We start from the raw sequence: 26,110 nt of genomic DNA on the forward strand, positions 1-26,110 counted from the left end.
GTTAGTGTATTGCCTGCTCCACTCCTCAGGTTAATATATTACCTGGTCCACTCCTCAGGTTAGTGTATTACCTGGTCCACTCCCTCAGGTTAGTGTATTACTTGATCCACATAAAAGCTGAGTTAAAATGATCGAGAGTAAGAAAGGATAACTCAGAATGAAATGATTGAATAGTGTGGACCAGTTCCATGGCATTGACTCTTTAAGGTTTCTTCATTGAACTTTATACAACCTAAGTGTATTTTTATGACACTGGGTATGCTGTACTTCCGTACTAACCCACTTAATGATAACCTAAATATGACTTTAAGTATATTTTTCATTATACTATTCTAGGGTTGTAATTTTGTATTTCCGTCACACTATGATTCAATATGATTATCTGCTTTCTCTTTTAGACATCACTTATATGTGTCTGTCATTTGGCTTCAAGTTCTCTTTAGGCGTCTTTAAAACAGTTCTGTGAAGGAGGAGTGGATGGGGACCGAGGGAAGACAGGAGGAGAACAGGGAGCAGAAACTGTGGTTGGGATGTAAAATAAAAGAAAAATTTTGATTAATAAAAAAAACAGTTCTGTGAGGTTAGGAATGTACACACTTAGAAAAATAAAGTGCTTGGCATTTCAAGATGGTTTTCCCTTCCAGTCTCCAGTCTTGAAGTGGGGATGCTTATCCTATCAAAAACCTTGGGATCAAAGAATTATTTCCTCCGAGGCTTGCTTCCCCCTACAACCCACCCCCCAGACAGGGTTTCTCTGTGTAATGGCCCTGAATGTCCTGGAACTCACTATATAGAACAGGCTGGCCTTGAACTCACAGAGATCCGCCTGCCTCTGCTCCTCAGTGCTGGGATTAAAGGGGTGTACCACCACTGCTTGGCATCTTATGAGACTGTTAAAGGAATTTTTCTTGGAGAGTAACATTCTGGGAAGACTTCAGCCTGGTAGGTCAGGTGGAAAGTTATGGCACGTGTTCAGGAAGCACAGGAAAGGATACAGAAATTCCTACAATCTCTTTCTAGATTTTAAAATTTTCCTGCGTAAATTTGGTAACTGGGACACTGGAAATGTGTCTGTGTATGTGAGAGGCAACCCACTATGGAGAAACACAAGCAGGTATCTGTACTGTAGATGCTTAACCATAAGCATCAGCTTACAATGGCAAGCATTTTATTTTCTGAGCTCCAATGGGAGACTATGCCCTTTCAATCTCTTTAGAAGTTGACACGTTTTCATTTTTCATGGTCACATGTTCTAGTTTACCATCTGGGCCAGAACCCCAGGTTAGCTGATGGGCATGTCCCCTTGAGGGAGGCTGATGTATCACAAGACTGATAGGATAATGGAGCTAAACGAAGCGCAATGGTAGGCTTCAGAACGTAAGTGTCTTCTTCGCGTACTATGAGGTTATTTATGCCACAGTCGGCTCTTTGTGTTTCCAGTCGTGTGGTGGTTAAAGGGTTGGAGATGTTTATCTGAAGGCATGCTTGGGCCTTGGTTGGCTGATGCTGAGCACAGGAAGCAGCTCTCGGAATGCTCTGGAATGTCTGGGCATTCTTAGAACTGCTCTTTGAGTTTAGCTTGTTCTGGGTTGTAGGGAACTGCGGAAGGGCTGCTTTGACGAGACCTCTGCATGCAAGGCCACCCTGGGGTGCTAAATGCAATAGCCAGGCTAATATTTCATATTTTTAGGCGTTAAGACAAGGCTCTTCTTCTGTGCCTGTGGTCTGAGGACTGTAGAAAAAAAATCATAAAGACTCAGTTACTTGGAGAATGAAATGAAAAAAGGGACTGGGCTTGGACATGAAGATGGAATCGGTTCCTGACTCTGCCACTTTTGGTTACTTGGCCTTGGACAAATCACTTTTTCCTAAGTCTTGCCGAATGTAACTTGTGAAAGATTCAAATGGCTGAGCTCCAATGCCTCACCTTCAATGAGTGGACCCACACTGTATCATGAAAAATCACGCATATAAAAGACTATTTTATCCATCTCAGTGGAAGAGCCCAGCAGCACACACTAAATCTATTTCCAGGTCATCAGCTCCATCTGCTTCAAGAGCATCTTCTCATCCCATCTGGAAAGCTCTACCCACTGAACAGTTACTCCTCCGTCCCTGCTCACCTCCATTCTACTTCTGGTTCCCATCAGTTTATCTATTTCAGGTGTCACTCATAAGAGCCATACATTTGTCCTTTTCTGTGTGGCTTATTTTACTTAGCGTATGGCATTCAAGGCTGAAGTAGGCATCACTGTTTCATTTCCCAGCAGGCTTTATAACATAAGCAACTTTGTGTATATCCATTCATCTGCTGATGAACAGAGTGGTGTCCACTGGGCATCCATATTCTTCACTACCTCTCTACATGCTGATGTTCAGTGTTCTTGGACTTGGGAGCCCCTGGAGTGCATATTATCCTGGTTAAATGGTCCAGGTGAAGGAGGGCCAGATAGAATGTTATAACTGAAAAGATACGGCCAACATTAATCTTAGTTAGTTTTATCTGGTATGCAGGATAAAGACAAGAATCTCTGTTGCAAGTTAAGCACTCTGAGCTGTAGTTGAGTATTTATGGTCTCTTGTTAGAAAGTCAGCAGATTTTACAGAGCAAATAGTAACTAATGTTAAAGGAGAACTGGACAGTACTCCTTACCCTGAAGTTAGTCATGGTGGGCAAGCTAAAATCCATAATTCCCTTGACTCAGGAATCATGGAGATTTTTTTTTTTTGGTGTTTCGACAAGTTTTTTTGAGACAGGGTTTCTCTGTTTTGCTTTGTTGCTTTGGAGCCAGTCCTGGAACTAGCTCTTGAAGAACAGGCTGGCCTTAAACTCACATAGGTCTGCCTGACTCAGCCTCCCGAGTGCTGGGATTAAAGGTGTACACCACCACTGCCAGGCCCATGGAGATTCTTGGTTAAGCTACTGCAAACACCTCTTTCCACACCGGACTGTACTTATAGGGACGCTGCACATGGAGATTTCTCCCTGTGCTCTTGAGGGAATGTGTGATCACACCTGCAGAAACTACTTTACTTGCCAAATAATAGGCGTTTTCTTCTCAGCTCCTGTCCACCGCTTAAGGTCTCCATCAATTCTGTCTAGATTCTAGAATGGGTAGCTTTTGCCTTTACGCACTTGCTTACTTGTATTTCCAATATGCCAAGGATCACCCTCTCTGACTTCGTAATGTGGAGCCAGAGGGGTCACACAGCCTTCCAGGGGAGTCTGCGGATGTGCTCTGCAGTCCCATCGGACGAGCCTCCTCTGCTGGCCACACAGACCTGACATCATCTTGGGCAGTGAGGCTCCGTTCAACTTGCAGGAAGGGAGCCTAGGCCAAGGAGGCAGCAGACAAGAGAAAGCCAATTTTGCAGAAATCTGCATTTTTACAGGTCTCCAAGGGTACTCTAAATCCTTTGCTTCCTACAAATCCTTCCTGATATTGAGGGATGCTGGGCAAACATAAGTGAGCCTAATCCACTACAGGGGACTTCTGAGTGATGTGTGGATTAAGCCTACTGTTGTAACAATTTCTAAGGTGATATTTAAAAGGGTGGTTCCAATAGATACATGTTATATGATGACACTTTCCCGAAAATTTACATGAAAATGCCAAAGACGTAGACTGGATGAAACAATTCTTAAAAGCAAGATAGAAGTGGGAGGAATTGGTCTACTCTAATGTACTTGCAGAAATACAGCATGAAGTTATGTAAGGATCAGACAACAGAGATCAACGAGACACAAGGCAGGATTCAGAGACAGACTCACATAAAAATACCCAACTGTGTTTAAACAAAGCAAGTCAGTGGAAGAGAGTTAGTTTTTTCTTAAAACGCTTGTAGCTGGAGCAACTTGGTAGCTGCAGGGAATAAGTTAAACCAATAGATGAGTATAGTATATTGGACCAGAACCTTATAAATTATGCAAGAAAAATCAAAATTTATCACAGGCTTTCATGTGAAACGTGAAAAACAGCCCCAACCAGGATTTTGCAAAGTATTAAGCATATATATTTTTATTTACTGCAATGAAGTTTGGTGCCTTTGGATAGTAAGGAAAAGTTTAATATTAAAGCCATGTTTATTACAGTCTAACTACCATGCTAAACCATGGGAAAATTCCACCAGTAAAATTTTATGAAGGAAAAATGGATAGAAAAAGCATGTAGAAGAAAATATTTGGGACCTAGAAGTTTTGAGACTTGGCATCAAAAGCACTATCCCTAAAGGAAACCAGGAGGCACGGTCTCATCAATGGACTGCACATCAACTCTGTGGGGTAATTTCTGAGCAAAACAAACAAAAATCACAATTAAAAAATAGCTGAGAACTGTGAGACATTTCAGCAGAGAGCACGTGCAGATGCCATTGCATCACGTGAAAAGATAGCCAGCATTATCAGCTACCAGGAAAATGAAAATCGAAATCACAACGAGGCATTGCTACTCACAAAAATGGATTAAAAGTGTAAACGCCAAGTGATGGTTAAGAAGCGGAAGATCTCATACTGCTACCAAAAAAAAATGTCAAGCGGTTCCGTCACACCGGACCTCAGTATCGCATCTCCTCATAAAACTGAGTACACGCTCGCCTTTTGGTGGTTAGTACATTCTTGGGCATTTAACTCTTGAAGATGAAAACCTGTGCTCACGCAAATCCCTGAGCACAAATGTGCACAGTAGCCTTATTTGTTATGAGCAAAAAAGAAAAACAAGAACAATTGAGCCAGCCAACAACTGAATACAACAGCCTAGATGTCCTTCAGTGGGTGAATGTTCATGCATTCAGTGGTGTGTCTACTCTAGGGACTACTGCTCAGCTATGATAACACATAAGCTCTCAGCCCAACAACTTGTGTGGAGCTAAGAGAAATTCTCTACGAGCACATCCAGTCTCAAAGACTTCATTCTACCCGCCCCCCCACACGCTGTGATCCATTTCGTAGAATACTCCCAATAACAAGATTATAGCTAGAAAGATGATTTGTGGTTGCCAAGGGAGGCAGCAAGAGGAGGAGGAATTGTGGCTGTATTAGCAACCCGAGGGATCCAGACGGTGCTAGCTCGGTCCTGTAAGTCTACACGTGATAAAATCACACACACACACACACACACACACACACACACACACACACACCTGTAAAAAGTGGTGAAATGTGAATCAGTGTGGACAGTACTCATGTCAGTGGTTTTGACATTTTGCTATAATTACACCTCCTTGTGTGTTTACACCTTTTGGTTAATCTACTCATTAGTTGCAAATAAAGTATAAAACACTACATGGAGTCATGGACAATTTTTTCTCGGTGAACCCTAAATGACCTGTTTAGTGAACCATAAAAGGACATCATGCAAAATTCAAGCATACATACATCCTATTTGATGTGTGTGTGCGCGTGTCTGTGTATGTGTGCGTGCATGTGTGTGGGTATGTGTGAGTCTTCTTCATGCTCATCGGTAAAGAAGTGGTACACGTTGATTTCTTTGGAATTAATCTGGGAAACTGAGGATTTCTGTTCCCATCTTTTTGTCTGCATTCACTGCAATTTATCCTGGGAGATTTCTGCTATTTTTCTGTCTTCAAACACAATTTATTTTTGTGGGCTGATATCATGCACCCCCCCAATTGTGAAATACTTATCCTTCTGAAAAGCACATGAATCAAACCACATGTGTCCGAATTTGGTCCTCTGAGCTCTTAGTATTTGTTATTTCCTGATGTCAAAAGATCCATAGTATAGCATGATTGGTGGCCAAACATAAAGGTATTTAGGACAGAGTTCAAGCACAAATCTACAAAAGTCAGCTCTCACCATATCAGCCACAAAGTCTCCATTTTGTCTTACAATGCTAGCCTTCAGTTACCAGTAGATCATCTCATGGGATGTCACTGAAAGGCATTGTGTGCAGTCTTCCCCAAGCCGTTATCAGGTACCACTTTCTGAGCTCCAGCGCACCCAGCTGCTCAGTTAGATCATGGATTCTGGGGTCAGGGTGAGGCATAAAGAATGACTGTGTGACTAGCACGAAGTCTTTCACTTTCCTCAACTTTGTTCCCTCACGTTTAAAAGTGAACTAAAAATATCTGTTCGGTGGTGTTTTCTATGAGCTAAAAGTTATTCCCAGATGAAAACTTGAAGCAAACCACACCTATCATAATTACATTAAGGGATCCATTTTCAGTTTTCATTTTTCCTCTTGGAGGAGTTTTTCATATACCCTTTAAATAAACAAACACACAAACAAAGAAACCTCATTCTTAGAAATGGTCGCTAGACACTTTCCTGCCTGTGTTGGAAAGCCAGTACTCAAGGACACACTCTTAAGGACGACTGTGTCTTTCTATCTTTACTCAGCTTAGCTGCAATTTCTTCCCCTCCTACCAATCAATGCTTGACAGTGAGGTGCTGATGCTGGGAAGCTCACTACAATGCCACTGCGCACAGAGACACATGCCGTCCCACAGACAGCCATGTTTATGGTCAGAACCCGTCAAACGCATGGACAGGTTGTATGAGAAAAGCTCACAAGTGTTTTCTTCCCTTTAATGCATCACGCATCTCCTTTCCTGTTATAATTATACTTGGAGCTTAAAAGCATCTTTTATTGAGTAGAAGCCAATTGGCTTGGGCTTCATAGAATATCAAGATCTGATATTGTATTGCTATAATATTATGAAGTCATGAGACTGTCAGCCAGATTTCATCACTTTTTAGTCTTTAATAATCGCACAGGCCGGAAATATGTGCAGGTGATGTGGGAGTGAAGGGTGTGAATTTGGAACTTATTCCAAATTCATCTGATATTTCTGTGTTTGAGATTTTGTTCATACAACCATTGAAAATTAAGTCAAATAGCTTCCCAGCGTTTTTATTCTGTTGTCTTTTATTTAATTTAGATTATATATTGAATTCCTGATTGGGATACAGAAAGCTACGAGAAGAAAGTTATGTTGGGGGCACACAGCATTCTTTAGGAACTCAGTTTGTGAGTTTGACTTCTTCTCTTGGGATGAAGGAAATGGTTTGGCCATAAAATTCCCATTAGCCACAAAAATAAGCAAAATTGCCTGCAGGATTCATGCAGGTACGGCCTTGAAGAGTAATAAAACTTGGGTTAAATGAACTCTTAAGGACACGATTTAAGCCCTTGAATGGCCAGTTAGACTTTATGCTTATCCCTTTGACTGTACTTCCAGATGTTGCTGGAGAAGTTCTGAAAAGGGGCTCATTAAAAAAAATTGTATTGGACTGGGGTAATTTGGGGCTTATTGACCAAGGCCAAGGGTGGGGGTGTCCTGTTGGAGGCCAGGAACAGCAAAGAATGGCAGGTCTGTCTGCACCCTTTCCTTCTGCCACCTAGTAAGAAGTGACTTCAGAGACCCCCAAATCTGGATTAATTTAAATAAATATTACTAAACACATAACAAACAAAATCAAGTAAACAAATCAACAACAACAACAATAATAAAATAACCTAAGAGTAAACCTATAATAGCTCATGGGACAAAAGTAGATTTTGGGAAGAAAGGGGTATATTATTAAAAATTAAGTCATCTGAATTAATCTGGGAAAACTTTACTTTTATAGAGGTAAATTTAATTGGGCCCATATGCCTGAGGGCGTCAGGAGATAGACCCCTTTGCTATAGCTTACTTCTGTGGTTTGTAGGAATAGCCGTACATAGGTGCTTGCTGTATCACAGTTACATAGACATAGAAAGTGGTGCAGAGGACCTGGGATTACACGTTCTGCGTGTAGAGAGAGCACAGAAGCCCACTTTACACTGATGAGTTTCAAGAGTGGCTCCGTAGATGCAGCGGACTTGACCCTTGAATTGCCCATGTATCCTTTGGAACAGGCAAAGAAGTGAATGAGGTTTCCCAGGAAGAGAGGGGCCATGCGGACATCACAGAATGAGCTCTTCCGGCCACATTTGGAGGAATTCGTAGAGTATATTCACCCCTACCTCAGCCAGGCTGAGTATGCACCATCAAGTGTCAATGTTGGAACTTGAAAGTTTGAACACTGGCAGCTGTTGAAGATGGCTTCAAAAGGGCCTTAGGACAATCAGGAGATTCCGTCAGATAAGTCAGGGGACCCGGCACCTAGCAGAGGCCAGAGAGAAGAGACTGTAAAGGTGACAGCGAGCTTTGGAGCCGGGAAGCACAGTCCACATCGCACCGGGACGTCTGCAAGGGCGAGTGGAAGCCGGGCAGCCTTGGCTGAGGTGCCAGGACCCACATCCAGTAGCAGGCGAGTTCATTATGAAACGGACCCAGGGAATCTCTGTGGGCTTCTATGCATGAGAGAGACCGAAACAGGGAAGTGCTTAAGGTGCCAGGGGATACTTTAACAGCCATGGTAAAACCTGACTCTCTACTCCTAGTTAGCATGAGCAGCAAGAGGATTTCAGACAAAGAGGGAGGAAGCAGTCATAGCTCCTGGGGCTCCTTACAGGGCCCATGCCATGTTTTACAGTCTTGGTGAGTTTTAGCAGTTGTTTTAATAACAATGATGGAAATGTGGTGTGCTCTCTCCCTTGGAACAGTTGGCCACTGAAAAAGATCGCGACTAATATGAAAAGCAAGTTTTACTGCTTAACTGTGGATTTAATTAATTTATGTTCTTCCTGTTTCCATTGCCATGTGTGTTCCGAGTTATCTGGATGACCAGGCAGAGTTTCCTTACAAGAGTCTGTGTGAAAAAGAAAGTTCTGTGAAGGTTTCCTCACTCTGAAAATACTGAATAGTAAAAGAGCTAGGACACACGCAAAAGGAAAGTGACCAGTTAGGCCAATGGTTCTCAGCTTCCTAATGCCAGGACCATTTCATACAGTTCCTCATGCTGTGGTGACCCCCAGCCAGAAAGTTATTTTTGTTGCTACTTCATAACTGTAATTTTGTTACTATTGTGAATCATAATGTAAATATCTGTCTTTCCCAATGGTCTTTGGGGTTGTGACCCACAGGTTGAGAACTGATGAATTAGGTTCATTTTATATTATTTTAGACATAAAGAACATAGGATCTCTTCATGGTGGATTAAACTGAGGTTTCCCAATCTTTGAATATTTGACCTTTGGCGTGGTTAATTCTGTGTTGTGTCCTGTGAGTGTTAGGCTGTCTCTGAGGTAGGTCTTCGTCCATAAGACATCTGTAGCTCTTCCCATTCCCGGTTGTGACAGTTAGCAGTGTCTCTCCTAATGGTGCCGGACTTGCACTGGGCAGGGCTGGTGCAGGCAGAGGTTTAAATGTATCTGATCAAGAAAGCATTCTTTGTGCTGCTGCAGTCCCCATGTTCTTATTCAAAAGCTTGTGATATCTCTAAACTTGCCCATTGTCCGCAGGAAACTAATGGGCACTTACATATTTCCTTCTAGACAATTCTTACAAGTGTATTTGAAGGAAGAAAAGCTGCTTTATTGATTTCGGAGTGTTCCCCCTCATCCCCACATTCTTCTATCGGCTTCTCTCTTTCATTTAGTGACTATATCAATTACACTTAATTCTATGAGAAGGGCGTTTACTTTTTCCTTTTCTGGGCAATTAATTTCTCAGTGCAGAATCTTCTAAGAAGTTTAGACCTGGCTGTGGAAAACATGGATTTCCCCTGGAATCTGGATTCTAGTTTGTTTTACACGCGACTCCCTCTATTTCGGAGTGTGACTAGATTTTCGGTATGAATGCTCTCATTTGAGAGATGAAGGGGATAAACTGTAAGTTTGCCTCTAGTTCTAGATATCAGAACGTATCAAATTTTATTGTTTCTTGTCTTTGTTCCCTACACTTGTGACATATTCTCCACTAATACTCAGAACGTGGCCTGCGGGCCCCGTGGTCCACAGACAGCAATGCTGCCCTATAGCCCCATAAGCATAGTCAACAATTGGAAACGTTGACTGTAATTCAACAGGGAGGCCATGCCTTTTACATGTAGTAATTTTTTTAAAAAAAAAAAACCCAGATATTGTGCAATCTTTAAAATGTAATTTTTCTAAAAAGTCATTTTTATTGTATTTTATAAAAGTATTCGTCTGAATTGGAGACAAAAACAAAGTGTTCTTCCACTAGAGATAGCAGAGGAGGCCTTTGTGGGAATGGGACAGGGCTTTTTCTCGGCCTTTCTATTCTGTCCAATAGGAGGCAATGTGGTTTGGCTCATGAGGCTTTAGAATGGGTGGAAGGCAAGAGAATACCTGACTACTCTTTCACCAGCACAAATTTTATGGCAGACAGAATTTGTTAAAGAAATTCTTAATTTCTTTATTCTTAATTTTAAAAAATTTCTAATTTCTTAATTCCCAAGAGGAGATCAATTATCTCTGGATAATATTGAGGTTCTCTTGGAGTTTCCACATAGCTCATTGGTGTTTTGTGCTAAGAAAACATGTTCATCTTAGAACTGGACCCCCAAAGAGCAGTAAGAATACATTGTCTTTAATAATCATATTCCCAAGAACTTCGTGCCTTGTGATGGTCTAATGCCAGTGAGCTAAAGACTGTAGCTGGCTGACGCTAGTCAGAGAAGCAAAAGGTATCAGCTGTATTTGCTGCAGAGAGTTTTACAGGTGTTTTGAGCCTTCTCAATCATCCAGCTTGATCCATCATGCAGAAACATCTAGCGTGTGGACCAAGGCAGTGTAGACTGACTTGTTAACAGAGAAGTGAAACAATGACCCTCACAATCCGACCTTGGTCTGATTTTCTAATGTTATTGCCCAGTTTTTCTTTGCGTGTTCAAAAACAGTGGAGAAGCCAGGCTCCCCACAGAGTTGTCTGAAGCCAAAGACACTGTTGTGTTCCCTGCACGATGGACAGCTTGTTCTGATGCCTCCGTCCTGTTCAGAGAAGAATTACTCAGTAAGCCTTATGCTCCTCCTGGGAGCACTCTGCGCATGGCCTGGCATTGCTTCCTCCCAAGCCTCTGTGACCTTTCTACTAGGTTTCCTCCTTCCATGTAGAAAGGCAAGATCACTGCTTGCCCTATTAGTAGCAAAAAATTAAAAAAAAATTATCCTGTCTTTACAGTTTTTAATCCAGAGGATGAAAATATGTAACACACCCAGAAACCCCACTGTACTGGCCCACTTGGCAGGAGTTTTGTATTTGCTAGGATTTAGTATGAATGGGATTTGGTTCTCTTATTTCCCTGCTTCCATTACTTGGAACAAGTTATTTATTATCCAAACAAGCCCGTGTTAGTCGATCAGACAGGCACATGGCATGTCGCTCCTAAGTGCATTTGCTCAGCGAGATTTATGCTAGCCCGAATCGTTCTATATTGCTTTTCATTGTTGAAAATGTACTGTATTCATCCTTGGTTTGGCATAAGTATTTGCAGTGTGCTAAAGGTTTTTGTGGTTGAACACTTTATCTCTGTAACACTTCAAGCAAAGGAAATTAAAAAATATGTAGTGAAAGTGTTTCCCAGATATGTTTCCAATCAGCGGTGCACTTCAGTCTTCGGATGTGTAGGCACAGAGCAGAGAGTTACTAAGCCCTCTCAGGCAGTCGTAATGCCTGGAAATTCAGATCAGGATTCCGAGTTTATGAAAACGTCTGCCGAGAGTCCCATAAGCCCGTTCTTATTCTGTTATTATGAATTAAGAACACTTCGCCACGGTGCGATGTGAAAGAACTCCCGGAAGAAGCGAGTCCTTTCTGGTTTTGATCAAGATGGACCGACGGAACTGAGCTTGAGCAGGTAACCGGAAGTTCTCCGCTGTGGCAGAGGGGCCGCCCTTTTCTTTGGTAACAATCCCATCACATCGCATGTTCTCCGTTTTATATATTTTGGCGAATCCTTCTGTTTGGTGGGCTTCTGGGGAGACAGTGACAGTAGATGCATCCAGGTGCATCTCGACAGAGTACAGGCCAAGCACAGAGGACACTATTGGTAAACGAGTCCACGTTGAATGAATTATGTTCTTCGGTTACTTCTTTGGCTTTTGTCCCAGGGACTGAAGCCAAACTGCTTGTTCTCTTTCTGAGGATCTCTAGCCTCTAACTTCTGTTTTTGCCAATGAATTAGTATAAATTTTGTTTTTCCTATTAACTCAGCATGTAATAATCCATGCATTAGTAATTTCAGATTTGTTTAAATTTATTACCTAAGAGTAAAACAAAACTGAAATAGGAAGGCATAGCTCTTTGAGGTAGGAATGAAGCCTTGAAGGTTTGCTTTAGTGATGGTCATATTTACTAAAATTTTGTAATCAGTCTCTATATTTTAATTTATATTTCCCACTATGTTTTATACTTTGGTCTTAGCTTCAGTAATTTTGAATTCTTAAACTCTCACGCAAAATCCCCTTTCACTGCGGTATTTTTAGATATGGTGTTCTCATATTTGATTAAACAGAAATAAAACAATAATTTTATATATTTTTGCCAAGAGGATTGTATATGGTTTTCTATCTGAAAATACAGTCTGTGGGGTTAATGCTTTTGGTAGTGAAAGATTTAATGTGACTGTGTGCCAAGCAGATATATGTGTACTGTAGGAAAGAAATTATTGCCAGGGAGCTAGCCTTGGCTTACACGACATACACACTTCCTTTCCAGAGAGAGAGGAAGCACACTCACCACCGGCCTCTTCTCTTCCTGTCTAGGTTGTACCCATGAAGGAAGAACGTACAACAGCTCTTTCAGATGGCAAAGCCCGGGTGAACCGTGCGTCCTGCGGCAGTGCCAGGTAAAACCCAGCTTCTCTCCTCCTCAGCCACCACACTCGGACAATATCGAGCAGAGCCCTCAAACGAGCAGAGAGAGAAGGGGACGACTCTGTCCATCTGTTGTTTGTTGTCGTCATCCAGCATGGGACAGGTGCAGGGTGGTACTGAATACGACTTGTTTCTAGAAACACACAGCAGGGCTGTCCACCACTGTTACGCTGAGGTTGGAAAGCTCCAGAGAGATGCTCGTGTCTTCCTGTGAAGTTATCTGTAAGCAGACCATGGACTCCTATTAGCCGAAAAGAGGCACTTTTATATGAGATACATTGTCCTTCTTTGATCAAAAAAATTTTGAGCTGGAACCACACTGTAAATGGAATTCAAGTGAAGTAATTCACACACCGTAGCTTAGTGAATTTAGCCTGACCAGTTTAAGAACCATGGGGAAAGCAGGTATGGAGTTCACCCTTGTTGATATTTGTTTAATTCCCGGGTGAGCAGTTGCTCCATGTGTCTCTCACATCAGACCCGGTCAGATGAGCCAAAGGGCAATGAAGAGGCAAAATTCTTGAACTCCTTTCCTGATTGTATAGAAATACTGTATCAAAATTAACAGTAAGGGGATGGTGGTGTCGCTCAGAGGGAGAAGGGGTTTGTGCTTTCTCTGCAAGTCTGTGGCCTGAGTCCAATCCTCAGAACTCACAGTAAGACAGAAGGAAAGAACAGACTACAAAGCTGTCCTCTGGCCTCCACATTTGCACGGAGCATGTATGCACACACCACACACACACACACACACACACACACACACACACACACACACAGAGTAAATTAAAAAAAATAGAGCAATTGTGGGATATTTTTTTCTTGAAGCCCCTCTCACTCTTTGGCGTTCTTCCTCACTTTTCCTTAACAAATTTATGTTTCTTCTGCTCAAAAAAAAATGTCCATCTAATTTTAAGTAACTTCAAAGTTTTTTTTTTTTATGAAGATGTTGTTATTTTATTCCTCTTGGTATATGTGTTTGTAGTCAGAGGACGGACTAAAAGGCGAGCATAATGCTGGTTGTTTGGTTCGGATATTCTCTCAGGGATCTTGACAGTTTGCTTCTGAAATCTAAATTCTATAAAGCCATGCATGGCTTTATTATACTGTAGATTTTAGTGTACAATAGGCAATCTTGATCATTAGACTTATTTGTGTATTTTTTGGCTTGTTTGTATAGTAAACTATATGTGAATTAAACAGTAGGTAAAAATCAATAAACGCTAAGTATACTTTTGACTGTAAGCTTAGTCAGACTCAGGTCACAGAGACACAAGAGCAGTGAGTTTTAATGACAGTAACAAAGTCCACATCCTTGTCAACATTTTCAGCTCCACCCTGCCCCTTCTTCAACGAACATTCCTGTCTCTGCTGGGATGTTCTGGAAGTCTTGCTTACAATGTTCATTAAACAAGCTAGTCATGCCTGGTGAGGAGTCCCGAACGACACTGTGCACACCAGTCCCGAGGTCTTTAGATACCCAGGTTGCTTAGATGAGAGTCAATGCTGCTGTCTTGAATGATTGAAGATTAAATTAAATGGAAGCATCTATATAGGGGCATTTCCTTTCCTGAAGAGTGCCCTCTACTGTCTATCCTTCTGCCTTTGGGTGGAGCCTAGAGAGGATGGGTGAGGTATCCATCGTTACTGGAAATGAAAATCATGCCCCAGTGTAGAACACTGCAGAAGATTTGGGAGGGGCTGTTCCTCTCCAAAGATGATTCTCACCTTCTATGCTTTCTCTTCACGGAGGCCCCATGATGTCCTTTCACTCAACAGGGAGGAAAGCACACATCCGGGATGCGCTGGCAGCAGGTGTCTTCCTGCTCCTACCTCCCACTCCCTTCCCGAGGGAAGGAGACCTCATAGAAGGATGCAGGCAAGGGTCTTTCCAGCACTTGCTAGGCATGTCCTGTTGCTATGAAGTCAGCAAAATTCTAGTCTCTCTCCAGGGCACAGAATCGTAACAGAGGATTCAGTGTGCTCTCCACACCTCTAAAAAAAAGGACAGAGCTATTTGGGAGGTGGTGAGCAGAGAAAGAGAGTCTCATTATAATGCTTCTAGCAGATGCCAGCATGATGTAGGTCCAACTAGGTACTGGACAGGATACAGCAAGTCTAATGATCTTGTCTGTTTCCATTTGCGTAGAATTCGACACATTTCTTATATTCTGTGCCAAAGGAGTTCTAATGATGAAAATTTTACATTTTTTTGCCCACTTCTAATTTCTAACTTGAAGAGAAGAATCTGGAGGTCACATATGCTGGGAATTACCCTGAGGTCTCCATTTAGACGGCAGCTACTGAAGGAAAATTGACTGTAGTCCATAGCATTGCTTCAGTTATAGTGCTAAAGAATACATTTAAAAAAAATGTCTGTCACTGCTATTTGGGGATCCCTCCACCCAAATGTGATAAACGATGTAATAAATTCTCCTAGGAGCACCACCCTCGAGCCTAGCATGACATGAGACATTTAGTATACTTCCCTTGTTAAGTTGGATGCTAGGAGGCAGACACACGGACGAAAATGGCTTTGTTGTGAGATTGTGACAGCTGCCTTCAGCCCGTGCTACTCTCGATTCAAACTCAAATCAAACCAATAAGAACATGAATTTATTTAGAAAAAGTGGGTGGAGAATGCAGAGGGAGCTCACCAAAGACCGACCGTGAAAATTCTCTGGAAACTTGTCTGTGATCCCAGCTCTCAGGAGGTAGAAGAAGGATCAGAAGCTCAAGACTATTCCCTGTCAGTTCGAGACCTGCATGGGATTCTTGAGACCCATTTCAAAAAAGAATCATATAGTCCAAATCCAAAAGCTTCAATAGCCATTTAGATATCACAGTCCCAAGATCAGGTTGCTAAAGACTCTCTTGATTTCATCACTTGAACCTACACTATCTGTTTTGACATACCTAGGGTGAACTTAGAAATAATTTTCTGGAGTCTTTGCATTTACTGCTGAAGGAACCTGAGTTCCAGGTTCTACTGGAAACCAAGTGGCATTTGTAAGATTGTAGAGCTGGCAACTGTTTTTCTAGAAGGTGGTAAGGATTTTTCTGGACTTGTGCTTTTTCTGGACACAGGTCTAGGCATTCTGATCTTCCTTTGTGTCTGAAGCTAATGGCTGGTAGCATAGTAACTAACAGTGTTAGAAAAGGCAATCATTACGGATGACTTAAACAATTATGAATGCCCAACCAAGATGCCAGAGGCCCACTGCCAGCACAGAGGTCATCCTAATCCTACACAGATTTACAGGAAGAAAGCACAGGACCAAAGCCCAAGTACAAGGATGTGGCCAATAACAGGCGATAGGACATGCCTAGCGAGGCCCAGAGCATCCTTCCAGTGAGCTGGGTCTTGCCTCGTTTGTATCATCATCTTTGAAGTCCAACAGCCAATCCTGCACTGTGGGGCTTTGGATTCATCCCACTTCTTCCCCAAAGGAGTAACTCAAGTGGTAATTCTGGGCCAACTTGTGACATTCTGTTTTCCAGGAGGGTGTCGTCACAGAGTCTGAGGTGCGCTGTGCTGTTTATTGTAAAAATCCCTCAGAGCATCCGGGAGCCTGCTGCCCTACCTGTCCAGGTAATGTTCAAGAAAGGGAAGCCGATAGGTTCAGTGGTTTAGCACAGCTCTGTGGAGGTTGCTGTGTCCTGTCAACCATGCATTATTCCCCTCTCCTCCCCACACTGACCTTCACTTTACATCTGCGCACGGAATGAGCTCGGAGAGGAAGCTCCTTCGAGTGGCAGTATCCGTCGGGCTCTTGTGTGCCCAGCATGAGTGGAACTATGTGCTGTAGGTCTTGGCCTGCGGAATCCCCAAGCTCAGAGGCCTGCTTTCCACTCAGGGCCACAGGTAGTGCTTACTTTGGAAGGATAGACTATGGCTCTGCTTGCGTTCAGAATGTTTTTTACTGTTTCCTAGTGCAATACCTCGGCCAGAGCGTGTCACGATGATGAGGTGACCAGATGTTTTCTGAAAACTGAGAGCTGTGTCCCACATGACTTTAGTTTGGAGTTTTGTTGGTTTCAGTTTTCAATGTGGTTTAACAAGTTGGACCCTCTGTCTTTCTGGAGAGGGCCCTTCTGCTGAGCTGACAGCCGACGAACCCTTTCCTGCTGGCGGTGGGAGGGCTCCCGTGTCTTCTTTTGCTCTCTCATGAGAGCCTGGGGATTTTGAGGTGAGAGATGTTTTTCCTGATCTCTTAAGCCTGTGGCCAATAGTCTCAGACAGGTGTTTTGTGTTTTCTCTGAGCCCTTCTCCTCTCTAGTGCTGATTCTCACAACTACTAGTCTTTGCTTTGTGGGGTACTGTGCAAAGGCCCGACTGTTCTTCGGACCTTCCTCTGAGACAGCAGAGTCCCATGTGGGATGCTCTGCAGACATGGTCTCAGGCTCGCTTCTCCTATGTGTCGGTCCCACGGAAACCCCACAGGCAGTTTCCCTCGCTCCTAGTTTTCCTCGTGCCCTGAGAGGTCTTTATTCAGCTCTAGTTCACTCCAGGCTTTCTATGAAATATATTTTCTCAGTTTACGCAGGTGGAAAGACTGGTTAGAAGTGAACCAGTTCCATAAGCCGACTGCTTTGTATCGATCAGGGGTTTGTTTGAATGCTTTCTGAATATGCTAGGTGATTTGAACTGCGGTAACATGTTCTTTGATATCTCTGGGAGAATTTTTAAGACAAATTGTCAGTTCTTAAGACCGTACGTGGGAATCTAATGCCTAGGCTGCATCCTGGCAAATTTTATTTGAATCTTCAAGGCAGTGGCAGTGTTGGGCTGGTGGTTGGGTCCAAGTAATTTCTATATGTAGCCAAATTCAAGACTGATAACAGGACAATTATTTTTTCTATCTAGATTAAACTTCATAATAATGTCTAGATTATTAGATAGTTCTATTGAGTAGAAAGTTGATTTATCAATGCAGAATCAAATCAGGGTCCCCCTTCTTAATCTCAGGAGTGCTCAAGGAGCAATATTATATTGGAGCAATATAAAGGGATCCTTGGACTGTATATAAATCACACCCTGACATTGTGTGATAGTTCTATTTTTAGGTTGTCTTTGAAACATAAGTATGCACTTGGCAGGGTGCATCTATTTCAGAGTTGAAGTTTTTCTCTTTGACCACTTGTTTTTGTCATTGTGCTTTGGGTTCAGTTCCCAGGAAGAAGAAAGTTGAGCTCCATTCTTGTACACATTGCAGGGTAAAGTGCTAACAAGAAATCGGACCCAGGGATATGAGGGCCTTAGTAACCAATGGTAATGGATGGGGCTGCAACCAGATTCCTTCTCTTCCCTCACCCTCAAATCATGTTGCCTACCCCATCAATACCCAGAGGAGTATTCTATGTAGGTTCTGGTGCTCTGGAAAGCAAATATTTAAAAATGATTGTGCCCCAGTGCCACACATGTCACCCGACAACTCCACAGGCATGGTGCCCTGGGGATGCAATTAGCTGTCAGCTTTGATCCCTCTCCTGAATTCCAACGACCATGTTTGGGATGCAAGTTGGAAGATTCAGAAGCAGTGATCTCCAGAAAGTCTCATCCTTTGTCTTGGAGGGAAGCTTCAGCCGAGTCTAGATAGGGAGAGTCAAGGACAGCCTTGGGGGTTCACCCTTGTCATGCAGAAGGACTGGCATCTGCCATTGATCAGACTGGCATTCTCTATAATGACAAACATGTGGGCAGTTTCCTCCTGCAATGAATTTCAGGGCATTCTTGGTTGTCTGTTCCTTCATTGTAGTCTGAGTCCTGCTCAGGGATGGTGGGTGTGCTAGAAATAGAATTATTTTAAATTCTGTTGTTTAAGTTGTCAAATATAGATTGTTGTGGAAAGCCAGATGACAGAGTCAGAGGCGTAAACATGGGAAAGGATTGAAGACACTTTGCTGGGAATGTCCTTTGGAAATAGACTATTAAGCACCTGTCATTATGAATGGTGCTAAGACACAGTCACTGGCAAGGCCATGCAAGCTACCAAGATTTTTTAAAAACTATCCAGAACAGCAAGGAGACATCTGATTGCTAGCAATGGGTAGAGCTATAAAATGAGATCTTATCCCTGGGCCATCATGTGAATTTGCCTTTTCTTGGCCTTTGTATTTTGCATTAGCACTTATCTTCGTATCTTTCTATTGAGTGAAAAGTCACACTTTGCTTGAAGATGGATAGGGCCAGGAGCCAGCTCAGCCAGAGCAATATTCATTTCCCTTCATCGGGAGCCAGTTCCTTTAAGCGTTTGATGATTTCTTTTGACATTGTCTTGGGAACTTCTCTGTCCTTCACAAAAGCCTTATAGGTAGTTCTGCTTCCAACATTGGCTACTATGAGGAAAGTCCTGAAGGAAGTTGGCATGACCCAGCTGCTTGCTAGCCTGTGTCTCGGGTCATTTAGTGTAAGTACTACCCTGAGCATCTTTCTGAAGGGAAACATCTCCCGCAGGTGAGGACCTTTATGAGCTACACTTGGCAGGAGGTATACAGCTCATTAACACACGGAGTGGATCAGAAAACCATAGGGTACATCCTGTCTTGTCCCCACCCATTATTGCCTTTGTGTGTGACCCTCTGTAGGGGCACCACGTGTGTCAAAACCGAGCTCATATTACAACTCAGTCACCTACCGTGGTGGTTTTGTCTTCTGTGGGAAGACAGTCAGAGCCTCTCTTTTGTAGTACCAGGAGGTGATGTGGGAACCAAGGGCATGCTGGGCCAAGAATAGGGTGTAACTCCTGGTACTCCAGTGGCCTCCCACAGAGGCATCTGCTCTTTCTCATTTCCACCATCCCTCCCTCAGCCTTCCTTTGGCCTCTCCTGACCTCTCTGAGTTTGTCACCCTGGCTGTGGTCAGCACGACCCTGTATGACTCACTGTGGTGCATCTGCTGGCCATGGGCTGACTCAAGTTCCGCTGTCATTTGTTTCCTATCAGCTTCAGGGTTTCTGGGCCTGTGCGAACGTGCCAGTCACTTGAACTGTATCGTTTTCCTTTTTCATTCTGCATGCTATTGTGATCAAAGGGGATTTGTACGCGGTAGAGGCACAGTTGGGAGGCGGTAGTAGAAGGTGGAAGGATCATGTCAAGCTGAATGAAGACTGCTGTCCTAATTGTAAATTTCTTGCTTTCCAGGCTGTGTGTTTGAAGGTGTGCAGTACCAAGAAGGAGAAGAATTTCAGCCGGAAGAAAGCAAATGTATCAAGTGCTCCTGTGTTGTAAGTACTGCGAGGCACTGCTCAGATGGTCCTTAGGGTTGACCGCTTCGCGCCTTTACTAAGAGCAGAGGCATCTTCTACACTGTCCTCATTAGACTCTCACGAGGCACAGCCCATGGAGAACCCACTCCATGTGAGGCAAGCTTCTCAACTCTGGTTATGTTCACCTTCTGGGCTAGGGTTCTATGCGATGGACCCCTTTGCATACATTCATTCCAGAATGTTCAACAGTACCTCTGGGCTTGCTCTAATAGATCCGCAGCTGTATAACCATTGCTGCCTGCAGACCTTGTTCAGTTATACTCTGGAGAGCAAACTGACTTCTCATTAAGATCCACTGTCCCCTCAAATGGGGGAGTCCCTCCACCCATTTGGGGAAGACCATGGGTCTTCTGTTTCATGAAGCAGAGGGGCTTCTGGCCGTGGGAGCTTTAACTTCAGAGCAGTCAAAGTGGGAAGTGGATGAGAACAAACAGTCGCAGTGTGCTCTGTGGGGTGAGGGGAAGGCTGGTCATCTGGGGTTGTAGGGAAATGATGGGAGGAGATTGCTCATAAATAACAGATAGAAATTAGGGAGACAACCATAGACCCATCTTTTCAAGCATGCTTAAGAATGAGGAAGAGTTTGGCCTGTGCTCTGATTTTAAAGGGAATTTTTAAATCAATGTATTTTATATCAGAAGTAAAACCAGTGGTGATGATGGTTATGGGGAGTCTGGTGTTCAGCTGTTGCTCGAGGTGATTTACAGTAGGAGTTAGTACAGCATCTACTGTTAGGAATACAGTTAGTGCTATAGAGTCTATTGTTAGGAATTCAGTTAGTGCTACAGCGTATACTGTTAGGAATTCAGTTAGTGCTACAGTGTATACTGTTAGGAATTCAGTTAGTGCTACTGTGTATACTGTTAGGAATACAGGTAGTGCTACAGTGTATACTGTTAGGAATACAGTTAGTGCTACAGTGTATACTGTTAGGAATACAGTTAGTGCTACAGTGTATACTGTTAGGAATACAGTTAGAGCTACAGTGTATACTGTTAGGAATACAGTTAGAGCTACAGTGTATACTGTTAGGAATACAGTTAGTGCTACAGTGTATACTGTTAGGAATACAGTTAGTGCTACAGTGTATACTGTTAGGAATACAGTTAGAGCTACAGTGTATACTGTTAGGAACACAGTTAGTGCTACAGCGTATACTGTTAGGAATACAGTTAGAGATACAGTGTATACTGTTAGGAATACAGTTAGAGCTACAGCGTATACTGTTAGGAATACAGTTAGAGCTACAGTGTATACTGTTAGGAATACAGTTAGTGCTACAGCATCTACTGTTAGGAATAAAGTTAGAGCTACAGTGTATACTGTTAGGAATACAGTTAGAGCTACAGCAGCTACTGTTAGGAGTACAGTTAGTGCTACAATGTATACTGTTAGGAACACAGTTAGTGCTACAGTGTATACTGTTAGGAATACAGTTAGAGCTACAGTGTATACTGTTAGGAATACAGTTAGAGCTACAGCATTTACTGTTAGGAATACAGTTAGTGCTACAGCAGTTACTGTTAGGAGTACAGTTAGTGCTACAGTGTATACTGTTAGGAACACAGTTAGTGCTACAGCATCTACTGTTAGGAATACAGTTAGAGCTACAATGTATACTGTTAGGAGTACAGTTAGTGCTACAGCGTATACTGTTAGGAATTCAGTTAGTGCTACAGTGTATACTGTTAGGAATACAGTTAGAGCTACAGTGTATACTGTTAGGAATACAGTTAGAGCTACAGTGTATACTGTTAGGAATACAGTTAGAGCTACAGTGTATACTGTTAGGAATACAGTTAGAGCTACAGTGTATACTGTTAGGAATACAGTTAGAGCTACAGTGTATACTGTTAGGAATACAGTTAGAGCTACAGCAGCTACTGTTAGGAGTACAGTTAGTGCTACAATGTATACTGTTAGGAACACAGTTAGTGCTACAGTGTATACTGTTAGGAATACAGTTAGAGCTACAGTGTATACTGTTAGGAATACAGTTAGTACTACAGCAGCTACTGTTAGGAGTATAGTTAGTGCTACAGTGTATACTGTTAGGAGTACAGTTAGTGCTACAGCAGCTACTGTTAGGAGTACAGTTAGTGCTACAGTGTATACTGTTAGGAATACAGTTAGAGCTACAGCAGCTACTGTTAGGAGTACAGTTAGTGCTACAGTGTATACTGTTAGGAATACAGTTAGAGCTACAGCAGCTACTGTTAGGAATACAGTTAGTAGTATAGCATATACTGTGAAAGCATGCATATCACAAGTCACTGGTGACACAGATGCGTCTTAGTATATTAAGAAGACATACACAAGGAGCATACCCTACGAATCTTACTAAAGCAGAGGCATGTGGCGCCCCAGGAGTCATAGCTCTCCATACATCTTTTCTAGGAGGTTCCTCCTGCAGCACAGGCCCATTCAACCTTGAATCAAGACCAGAGTAAACATGTCCAGGCTCACGTGATGGTGTTTGTATAGAGGGCAAGGAAAGGAAGGAAGAGAGGCAGGGAACAAGGGAAGAAGAAGAATATATATGCATATATCTAGATATAAAACAATAGGATTCATGCCATATATTACAAACACAGTAGAAACTACCTAATGAAAACAAACACGAGCCTGTATATTTCCACACATCTTTATTTTCTCTCTTACTATGAGCCAATAGCTTTATCCTATTTTTTTTAACATTAGTGATTTCTACCTTTTTGTTAAAAATTGTCCCTTTCTAGATTTTTTTCCCGTATTTCCATATTGTAACATGTAATATTTACTGTTCCTTTTTTTCCCCCTAATGTCAGTCTTTTGGGAGTAGATTGAGGAAAAACAAGGCAGATTTCAATAGGAAATTGTAAATGTCTGTATCAGCAAATTGTTTTTCTACAAAAGGTGTGCCAAAATCAGACAGTCAACCCTCCAAGGGGAAGAACCTTGGCAGGTGCCAAGAAGGATGAGAAACCTCTGTAGTTTTGCCAACGATGTCAGTCAGAAGTTTCCAGAATTGGGACTAGAAATGAGTTTATGTGTACAGGGATCACAGACTTAATATACCGAGGCATGTGGATTTCATGTGTTTTTAAATTCACTGTGTGCAGAATGAAACACACCGAAGGCCAAGTTCAGGCGCCTGGAAGTCCTGTTTTCATTTCCAGTTGAGAAAAATAGAAATCTAAAGATGTTTGTCCAAGTTTTCTTGCTTAGTTGCTTCTCCACAGACCTGTAATGTCTGTCCCTTCCTGCACGTTAACCCAACTTCCTGTGCGCCCGTGATCTTAGCTTCCTTCTGATTCTCCTGGTTGCTGTCCTCATCACTTGAAGTACAGCTAGTGGCTTTGGTTATGTTGCTCATTGCTAGTCTTTACCAGTGGTTCTTAACCTGTGAGTTGTGACCCCTTGGGGTCACATATGAGATATCCTACCTATCAGGTTATTTACATTACAATTCATAACAGTAACAAAGTTACAGTAACAAAGTTACAATTATGAAGTAGCAGCGAAATGAGTTCATGGTTGGGGGTCACCACAACTTGAGGAACTGTATTGAAGGGTTACAGCACCAGGAAGATTGAAAACCACTGCTTTAGATTACTAGAATAAAGTTGAGGACAGGACGTGTTGTCTCCAATCATACAGGGGAGTTCAGAGAGCAGTTATGAATACAAAAGTTTGAGGTATAAACTTTTGCTTGGTAGCTCATTGTAAAAATGATCCGCATTTAAATGTTCTTCCATTTTGCTATCTTTTTGATGTAGTTTGTTTTTAAAGAATGAAAGAGAAAGTGATGTCTGGGCAGCTGATGGCTGGGTGTCGGGGCTCTGGGGATACTTGCTTGAGAGTGTCCCAAACCTGTGGTCTCTGTTGCTTACTAGGGTCATCCAGCAGCTGGGCTGGGAATTTTGATGTGTAAGGTGTGAGGTAACCTCTTTCTGAATGACCCGAAAGATTTTCACCAGTACCACTGGGAGATGGAATGCTTGACTGAGAAGGCTCTACGGATAGCAGATGGGGGGAAAGTTCCACGGATTAGCTGGGCTAGGGTGCATGGAGGGGCATTCGGAGCATTGGTCTTTAGACTTCCCCTACAGAGCAGGACCAGGTGCTTTAAGAAAAAGCCAAGAGCTAGTGTTGCATATATAGTAGTTCAAGTATACTTGTGTATTCATACGTGTAAATGGTATTGTTTTTCTCTCAGAATCTATTAGAGATTGATTTCAGATCTCCTGTGAATACAGAAATCAGACGATGTTTAAGTCCTTTATGTAGATTTGTGAAATTTCATAGTAATCACATGTAATATATGCACATCCTTCTGTACACTCAAGATAATCATTAGATTACTTAGAAGACCTAAAAATGTAAATGATATGTAAATTTTATTATTCTAATCGTGTAAATAATTATTTTACTCTTGTATTTGGGGAATAATGACAAAAATCATTTGATATGGTCTGTATAGACAGTTTCCCAAACATCCTTGCCTCTGTGAGAGGTTCTATCCACAGCGGTATAACCCAAGGGTGAGGAGAGACAGCTGTATTCATGCGGATATATATTTGTGTGCACATAGCCTGTTTGTTTATTTATGCATACAAACATGAATATACAAATCACTATGCGAACCTATATAAGCGGTACCATAAACACTAATTTGAAAACACGCTTGCATATCTAAATTTGGATTTCTCTAGAAACAGATCCTGAGGCAAAGAACTTCATGTAAGTAGTTTATGAGTTTCTATGGGAGATTAGATAAGGAGGGGTGGCATACAGTTGAGGGTGCACTGCCAAGTGCCAGGACCTGAGCACTGCTCCCTGCTTCCTGAATCATGTGGTTAAAACTAATTTCCATTGTGGTAGTATTGACAAGTTGATACTTGAGGAGTTCATTGGGCCATGAAAATCTGCTATTATGGGTGGATTTCTAAGTGCTCAGGCTCAGGAGAGAAGAGTTTGACCTCTCTTACCCTTTGCCCTCTTGTGCTATGTGAGTGCCCAGAATTCCTCTCCTCTGTAAGATGCATTTATAAGTACTGTCTTATAAATACTTGTGAACAGCTCTCACAAGCCAAACTGGAAGCCTTATTTTATGTTTTCATCCTTAAGAACTGTGAAAACTTAGTTTCTGTTCTTTATAGATTATCCAACATATGGAATTTTGTTAGAGGAACATAGACGAACCAGGACCCCAATGAACCGCCATTGTAGGTCTTGGCTTCCTAACTACTCTTGAAGCCCGCATAGATTCCGTGCCTCAGATTTGTTTTCCTTGAGGGCTGGGGTCTGGGATGTACTTATGTCAGCTCCTACCAGCCACTGACTGAGAGCTGTCTCTGGAAGGGTATCAGTCGGTTGGTATTCCAGCTGCCACTCAAATGGCAAGGGGCTCCTCAACAGAAGAGGAAAAAGGTGTTACAGGTGTTGATTTAGGTGACTGGTTGTGAACTCAGGTGACAAGTTTGAGCAGATGAAGACATGGAGGCATCCAGAGTTATCAACAGCAGAGATGGGTGTGCATATGCGTGACCCATATTCTCGTCAACACGCACATGCTAGCTTGCTTATGGCTTTGCATGTGATGCACATATGGGTCTACACATTACTATACATACATGTATGTGTTGAAGGAGCGGCAGCGGGCCGCTTCTCGCCACCCAGCTCCCACACGGCTAGCTTTATACCTGAAATAATTACACAGAAACTGTATTCTTTTGAACACTGCCTGGCCCATTAGTTCCAGTCTCTCATTGGCTAGCTCTTACATATTGATCTAGCCCATTTCTAATATTCTGTGTAGCACCACGAGCTGGCTTACCAGGAAAGATCTTAACCTGCATCTGTCTGGAGTGGGAGAATCATGGCGACTCCTGACTCGGCTTCTTTCTCCCAGCATTCTGTTCTGTTTACTCCGCCTACCTAATTTTCTGTCCTATTAAAGGGGCCGAGGCAGTTTCTTTATTACTTAACCAATGAAACAACAGAAAGATTAGAACACTAGGCCATCCCTTCATTCTCCTTCATGTCTCCAGTTCCTTGCCCATCTGCTGTCTTTGTCTATGCTTTGCCTTGTTCATTTGGAGAGTGTTTAAGCTTTTAAGATCATAACTGTATCAATCC

At 42.5% G+C, this 26,110-nt stretch overlaps 1 protein-coding gene across 2 annotated transcripts in view; it reads left to right on the top strand.

Annotated features, from left to right (window-relative positions):
• The window catches only part of Bmper (BMP binding endothelial regulator), a 254,315-nt gene that overhangs the window by 48,840 nt on the left and 179,365 nt on the right, over nt 1-26,110 (top strand). For both annotated transcript variants that reach the window (XM_057767220.1, XM_057767219.1), the window contains exons 4-6: nt 12,615-12,697; nt 16,224-16,314; nt 19,866-19,948. In XM_057767220.1, the coding sequence (XP_057623203.1) occupies nt 12,615-12,697; nt 16,224-16,314; nt 19,866-19,948 (257 nt within the window). The remainder of the gene's footprint in view (nt 1-12,614; nt 12,698-16,223; nt 16,315-19,865; nt 19,949-26,110) is intronic.

The sequence above is a fragment of the Chionomys nivalis genome, chromosome 4 (genome assembly GCF_950005125.1).
Source record: "Chionomys nivalis chromosome 4, mChiNiv1.1, whole genome shotgun sequence".
Classification (NCBI taxonomy): Eukaryota; Metazoa; Chordata; class Mammalia; order Rodentia; family Cricetidae; genus Chionomys; species Chionomys nivalis.